Raw genomic sequence first — 8164 nt, forward strand, 5'->3', positions numbered from 1 at the left:
TTTTTTTTTTTTTTTAAAGATTTTAGTTATTTATTTGTCAGAGAGAGAGAGGGAGAGAGAGCGAGCACAGGCAGACAGAGTGGCAGGCAGAGGCAGAGGGAGAAGCAGGCTCCCTGCTGAGCAAGGAGCCTGATGTGGGACTCGATCCCAGGACGCTGGGATCATGACCTGAGCCGAAGGCAGCTGCCTAACCAACTGAGCCACCCAGGCGTCCCAAGAAACAGATTCTTAACTATAGAGAACAAACTGACAATTACTAGAAGGGAAGTGGGGGGGATGGATGAAATAGGTAATGAGGATTAAAGAGGGCACTTGTGATGAGCACTGGTATTGTATGGAAGTACTGAGTCACTATATTGTACACCCGAAACTACTATTACACCATATGTTAACTAACTGGAATTTAAATGAAAACTTTAAAAAAATAATAATAAGGATGCATTGTTGTAAGGAGAGCCATTAGAATAGGGAGAAGTGATGAAGCAGTCATCTTTTGGTTTATTGTATTCACGCATCCTGAAAAGTATATTATACATTTCTGAGCCATAGATTCCCCTTCTGCCATTGGAAATTTTGTATATATGTCTGTAATTTTTCTCTGAAGGATCCCACCTTTATTAGGTTTCAAGATCTCTTATTTAAAACAGAACTAAATTCTGGTGATGACACTCCCCTCCTTCCCCTGCCCACCTCAAGTGGTATCAAATTAACTTTGGGTTAGAAAGATCTCTAGGGATGGATCAAGGAGGTGTTTTCTGACAAGCCCAGCTCTTGCAGCCCTGAATGAGCATGGGAAGGCTATAGTGTGGGTGTTTTGCTTCTATTCCTTGTGGGAATAACTATTTCTATACTTACATAAGGGATTCAGGCTGCCATTCTCTGTGTTCTCAGCTAAAGAATTTTTCCTAGAACAGTGATTAAGGTGATTAAAAATTCTCTTTTAGAGAGGAAAGAACAAGTATCTATTTTTCTGTAAACTCTTTTCATTGTTTACTTCTCTAATGCTTTTCCAGGTCCCAATAGTAGCAAAGATAAGGAGAGGAAGAAAATTAGAACAATTATTACCATCACCACATACTTAAGCACCTAGTATGTGCCAGATCTGTTCTCTGGACTTTACCTTGTTGCTTCATTTAAGACTCTTATATAATGGATAAAGAATGTGATATTGTCTCTATTTCCAGATGAGAAAAACTAAGGCTTAAGAAGATTAAATATTTTATCATCTGAACCTAGATTTAGCTCAACCTAAAGTGTTTTAAGAGGCATGACTTCCTGCTTGTCATTTAATCTCAGTGAAAGAAGGACTTTTTAGAGGTCATATAATATTCCCCTAATCATGGGGAAATGAATAGTCTCTTAAACTGTATGGTTTACCTTTAGTCAGATGAGTTCTTAACCCACAGACGCCCCTAATCAGATGAGTTCTTATGATGAGTGAATTGAAGTAAAAAAATCCCTGGATAATACATGGAAAATGAAGATTTCTGAGCTTCACTTCTGTGTATTTAGATGCTGAAAGTCTTTCGGCAGCAAGTAGAATTCGAGCACACAGAAATCTGAACACGGAAATACTCTTCAGTGCTTCTGATACAGATACAGAGGATTCTTGGATCTCACGTCTTGAGAAAATCTTCGTTGGCTTTTCTCTTCCAGTTATGTGGTCATGGTTCCCAATTTGCATTTGTTTTGCTTTAAAAGACCGTGTATGGCCAGACCGATTCCTCCCCCCAAATCCCCGCCACGCGAAGCTGCGGCGCACGATTGAAGAATGTCCCGTGTTCCATTGGGAAAAGTCCTCCTGAGGAATGTCATCCGGCATACAGATGCTCACAATAAGATTCAGGAGGAATCAGATATGTGGAAAATAAGAGAACTGGAGAAACAGATGGAAGATGCTTACCGGGGGACCAAAAGGAAAATGTTACCCAGTAGTTCAAGCCGGATGCGTAGTGATGGTTTTGATGAAGAAAGTCAAAGAGACTATTGGAGGCCAAAGAATGAAATTTCTGGGGCACTGGAAGATGATTTTCTGAAGGCTAAATCCTGGAATAAGAAGTTGTATGATTATAAAGCTAATATGCCAGACAGATGGGGTCACAGTGGTTATAAAGAGTTATACCCTGAAGAATTTGAAACAGACAGTAGTGATCAGCAAGATATCACCAATGGAAAAAAAACATCTCCCCAAGGAAAACCATCTACCCACGAGTCTCACAAACACAAGAAGTCAAAGAAATCTCACAAAAAAAAGCAGAAAAAAAAGTCACACAAAAAACAGAAGAAAAGCAAAAAAGAAGCCACAGATATAACAGCAGATTGCTCAAGCGAGTTCTCGGAAGAAACTGGGGCTTCTAGTACCAGGAAAAGGAAACAACCGCATAAACGCAAGAAAAAATCCAGGAAAAAGTCTCTCAAAAAATCTGCTTTATTCTTGGATGCAGAAAGTGACACTTCCCAGTCGGATGATTCTGCATCCAGCAGTTCTGAGGAAGGTGAGGAAAGAGACACCAAGAAAACCAAAAGAAAAAAGAGAGAGAAAGAAGTCCATATCCCTATAGTTAACAATGAAATACAGGAGAGGACAAACAAACGCACAAATTGGAAAGTGGCTACAGATGAACGGTCTGCAGAGAGTTCAGAGGATGACTGAAGAGGAGAGCTATTCCATTTCCCATCTGACTGGTTACTTACAGCTCTTCCACCTTGGGTTTTGCCAGTGACTCTCTTGCCCAGCACAGGGACCCTGATGTCAGAGCTATCCTGTGCCATCTATCTACGTTCTGACAGACTTCTTGTCTTCTGTTTTGGCCTGTTAAACTTGATCCTCTGATTGTTAATAGGGAATCTGGTATTTTGTTATGAAGTTTTCTTGAAGAAAAAAAAAAAAAAAAGACCGTGTATGTGTGTAAGGTGAAGGGATGGAAAGAGAAGGAAAACCAGTGAAAGATAGTTGGGTTGCCGGGGAAAAGGAATGTTTTATTGGAGTAGACTGAGTAATCAAGCCATGTATTTTTCTTTCAGCCCGAGGCCTGTATTCAGCATGCAGCCTATGTGTCATAGCTTCTTGTCTCGAAGGGCCTCAGCACTGGTCATTTTTAGGCCATAGACTGCAGTTAACTTTGGCCAGTCTCTTCAAAATTTTGCTTTTGACCACTGGGAGCTGAAATAATGGAGCCACACAAAGCCAGTACCTTGGTAGCTGAAAATCGTCACAAATGCATTTCTAATGGGTCATTAGGAGTGTTGCTCTACAATGGGAAGTACAGGAAGAAGTCACACTTCATCTCTTCTGCAAATACCACACAACAACTGCTTCACTTCCCTTTTTCCATTCTTCAGAGAGAACCAAAGTGATCTTTTTTTTTTTTTTAAGTGTGGAACAAGTAAAACCTGTTCTGTGTTAGACTGTCCATCTAGAATGTAAACTCTCAGAAGGCAGGGATTTGGGATTTTGTGTGTGTTGAGGTATTCTTGGTGCCTAGAATGGTGCCTGATACGTGGGAGGTGTTCAATAAACCATTGACTGACTGAATAAATGTATGAATGAACTCTCCAAAGGCTTTGTCATATGCAGAATAAAATCTAAAGTTTTTTAGATGGGCTTCAGGCCCCTTCCTACCCTACATACTTTACTCTTCCTTGCTTACTACAGTCCAGCCTTCTTTCAGTTCTTGGAATCCAACAATGGGTTTCTTCCCTTTGGGTTCTCTGCTACTGTTTTTATCTGTGTAGAATTCCCTGTTCATCACTTTTTTAAAAAATATATTTATTTATTTGAGAGAGAGAGAGAGTACACAAAAGGGAGGAGGGGCAGAAGGAGAGGGAGAAGCACTCCTTGCTGAGCAGGGAGCCCAAGGGGGAGGGGCTCGATCCCAGGACCTTGAGATCACGACCTTAGCCGAAGGCAGATGCTTAACTGACTGAGCCACCCAGGCTCCCTCCTATTCATCACTGGTACCTGAACAATACCTTCAGGTCTCAGATATATTGTCACTTGCTCAGAGGCCTACCTTACTTCTCTTTCCCGTCTAAATTAGGTTCTCGTATGAAGGCTCTCTTTTTCATAGCATATTTTTTCTTCTTCTTTTTTGGCCTGGACATTATTTATTTGACTCTTCACATAGGTTTTTGTTTATCTCTCCCCATGGACAATAGGTTCCATGAAGGTAAGACCTTGTCTGTCTAACTCTCTTATATATACTTAGGCATAACAGAGGGCCAGGCACGGAGAAAACACTGAATAAATAAATAGACGTTGAGCAAACAGATGCATTTTAACTGCAGAAAACTCCAACTAAATAATTTAAGTCACAGATAGGAATACTGGGTCTCCTGCATTCGTAAAAATGAAGCCAAACACTGGCTAACCCAGATTTGCTAAAAGGAAAAGGGCGAGCCTGTCATTGTGTGAGGATGTCAGAAATGATGGAGTTGGTACTGACTTGACAACTGACCTGTCCTGCTGGTAATTAGTAGCCTGAGGCTAAGCTAGTAGCAAGAGTGGGTGGGAACCAACACTTAACCATCCAATTAATAGAGAGTGCAGTTTAAATTTAGAAGCTGTCTGTGGCCATGCCATAGAAACCACACTGAGGAGGACAATTGGCTGCACAGCTCTTGCTCCCAGGGCTGTTATTGCATGTCAGAGAGATAATTAAAGACACCGAGAACTGCGCATTTGGAAATTATGTCCGGTGGCTCTCTTATCCTGAGCAGATGAGAACACCATGAGTTAGGGTCTGGCCCACTGTGTAGGTGATTCCAGGTCAGAAAGAATTTAAACCCCTTCCATTTGAAAGGGAGGAAGGCATTTTTTATTGACACCAACAGGTAAGAGGCATGGAATGCAGTAGAATCCACCCTGGGCTGGGAATTGGGATCTGTGTTCATGAATCCACTTGTCCAGTAAAAGACTTCATGATCTTTGGTGAGATCCTCAGCCTTTCAGAATCATTCTTACTTTGAGAAAGTTAGTATTTCTCTGCTTGGAAATGATGAAAGAATCTGTTTTTTTTCAGGCAAAAAGGGTCTTAATTGGCGTCTTTAAGGGAGAAGTACTGATGGCAGAACGTGTTTCAGCCCAGCTGGATACAGGAGCATAAACAACTCACCAGGACTCTATTTCTCCTTCCTGTCTCTCAGTCCATTTTACCTCTCATTCTGGCCTCATACCAGCTTTTCTTCTGGACAAAATGGCTATAACAGCTCTGGTGTGTATCTTTCAGTAGTCTCTTCATGAGTCCAGCACATATGCTGAAGCTCACTCTGATTGGACCAATGATCACTGAGGCGAGTCGTCACTCCTGTCAGCAGGAAGTTCTCTACTTCTTCTTAGGAGATGCTGAAGTCGCTTGGCTTTGGGGCCCTGTTATTTCATAGCCGCTGACAGCATCTTCCAGGAGGTCAGCTGCCCTGGTTTAACTGAAGCTCCCTAGCCAAGATCCAGTGAGGAGGGGTCAGCATTTGAATAGGGTGTATCCTGTTTGGGTACACATTTCTTTGCTCTCAGAATTTTCTGAAATCCTATAGCAGATGTTCTCACTGATTTTCTGCCATGTCACACATGGTAGATAAAATTCACATGCAGAGTGGTGGATTGGATCAGAGGGAGTTGGGCATATTTGTGGCCAATTGTGGCTCCCCCACTTAGAAGCTATAGAACCCCAAACTACCAGCGCTGTTTTCCTATCTGGCAACAGAAAATAAGTAGTATTTATTTAACTGTGTTGTTAAAAGGATTACGTGACATAATCAGGAAAAGTGTTTTACACACATAGCAAATACAATAAGAATGAAAAACACAAGTGTTTATTTGTGTGTGTGTGTGTGTGTGTGTGTGTGTGTGTGTATAAACCCAAGAGTTTTGTGAGATTCCCATTCAGGAACTTCGCATAAGTCTGCATCTTTCTCTTATATTCAGGAAAACCTATCAGAATGCAAAGTTATATGGATAACCTTGAACATGCTGTCTTTAGCAAATTTTTGTATTAGTTATAGTTTAAAAATCTTTTTTTTAGAAGCTTATATACAAATGTGGGATAGCTATGGCACCTCTCTTTGTCACATTAGTTATCAGAAGAATGCACTCAAAACCCTAACTTATATGCCTTCTGTGAGTACCAGCAGAAGAGAGGAAATGTATTTAGCCAATGGTTTGTGGTTTTCTTAGCCACTGCTATGAGAATTATTCGGTACTCCTTTCCTGTGTCACTCCAAAATAATACATTATATAACACAGAAGAAAAGGATCTTAGAGCTGTAATACTGGCTTATAGTTGTTAAAGCTCTTTCATATTCATTGTATTTTTCTCAAGATTTCTTGAAAAGTTTTTGCCTTGGTATATAAGAGATGCTCTTCCTTTGGTGAGCTTAATGTCTGATTAGATTATGTCATTCATCATCTAGCAAGAACCAGTCCAGTTAATAGCATCTATTTTATTTTCTAAGCAAGTCATGGAGTAATTGTGGTAAGAGCTAAAGACATTTATAAGTAGTTTGGATGAACATTCTACTTCTTTTCCCAGAAGTCTGAAAATCTTCAGTTTATTTCTAGGAGACTTAGCTAAAGGATACGTTTATTGCATCTCCTTTTTCTTCTTCCCTCCACAAAAAGTGATGTAATCTCCCTAGACTCATAATACGTCCTTGAAGCACACCTTATATAATTAAAAATGCATGAATTTTGTGTTAGAAAAAATCCCCACAAGTAAACGCATGTTTGCTGATGCTTGTATGGGTGGGGGCTTATTACTTCTGCTTGTCCAACATTTATTCTTTTAGGGAACTACCTTTTCCTTGGCTCCTTGAAGTTGCATTGAGGATACTGAATTTGACCCCAGCCCTTGAGTCTAGGTAGAGGAGGGTAGTGAGCAGACAATGGGTCAACACTGATCACACAGATTCTCTCTCCTGGGATTGAAAACAGCTTGTTGGCAGTATTCTTCAACTTCTGGTTAATTGGCTCTTCCTTCAAGTCTATAAGTTACCCTAGATCCTCTGGTTAAACTCCACTTTCTCTTGTAAGTTAGGAGTATTCCTATGGATGGCACACAGAGAACTCTAACTGACATAATTGGTACTCTGTAATCTATGCTAAAGTGTGAATGACTGCTAGTCCTTCCCTAGTTCTCTGGGAGCATCTATTTTGAATCCAATGCATTTCTAAATAGAAATGTTTTTAGTGGCAAGAGAGAAGCCATTTCTGATAAGACTCATGATTGAGGAACTTCATATTAAATCATAATATTCAGCTGGCTTCTAGCTACACTGACCCTGGGAGGAGCAAGGACTTGTGGCTAAGAAATGATTAGTGAGTGTTGGAGATGACCAGTCTCTTGATTTCATGTCTGGTTACATCACTCCTGAGGCTATATCTGCAGGGTTTTGTTTTGTTTTGCTTTGTTAATAAGAAATGAGCTCTCTCTTTTCTCGGATGATGAGAAGTCAGGTAACTTGGAGGCAGAGATATGGTCCATGTGACATCCTGAAGTTCCCCTAGCCTTAGAGATTATGAACAGTTCCAGGTATCAAGTCTTGAGTGTGAAAATACTCAGCAGCCAACACAATGTTTGAGGTAATAGGAGAGAAGAAGTGCTTTTTAAACATATATCATGGGTTGGTAGAAGTCAGAAATAAAACTCCTAGCCTTCTGACTTTTAGGCTGGGATTTCCCACCATCCCAGATTGCTCCCTAAACAGGATCAGAAGCTTACTGTATCTGACTCTAAACTAGGCTCCGAGTTTAGCAACTTTTTAATGGAATTAATGGGAAGGAACACCAGTTAAAGCAGATTTTTGGCTGTGCTGACATGCCAGCTTGCCATATTTTCATAGGTACCCAAATTAAGAGTTTATTTATGTTCTCAATTTGCTATAAATGGAATTAACAACAGGCCATTTGGGGACCTGGAGAACCACAGATGAAAAAACAAAACAAAACACCCTAACAGCCACATCATTCATGTTTTATGTTTATTTGAGTTTCTGAATGTGGGAACTAATAAAGAGGAAACTGTAGGTTGATTTTCTACCATCATCATCATCATCGTTGTTGTTGTTACTATGAGTGCTATTAATCAAAATCTGAGTGATTTCAAATAGAAAAATAATTAGAAATGTGATCATAGTCTGAAGTGCAGTGTCCTTCTTTTCTCCCCCTCCT

General features: G+C 40.3%; 1 protein-coding gene across 1 annotated transcript; it reads left to right on the plus strand.

The window, feature by feature from the left end:
- Window positions 1-1722: 1722 nt before the first annotated feature.
- On the plus strand, window positions 1723-2873 carry LOC125100196 (uncharacterized protein NKAPD1-like). Its single transcript, XM_047730156.1, has one exon. It carries the CDS (start codon window positions 1772-1774, stop codon window positions 2651-2653), a length of 882 nt encoding a protein of 293 aa, XP_047586112.1. The 5' UTR covers window positions 1723-1771; the 3' UTR covers window positions 2654-2873.
- Window positions 2874-8164: the final 5291 nt, after the last annotated feature.

The sequence above is a fragment of the Lutra lutra genome, chromosome 5, assembly GCF_902655055.1.
Source record: "Lutra lutra chromosome 5, mLutLut1.2, whole genome shotgun sequence".
Taxonomy (NCBI): Eukaryota; Metazoa; Chordata; class Mammalia; order Carnivora; family Mustelidae; genus Lutra; species Lutra lutra.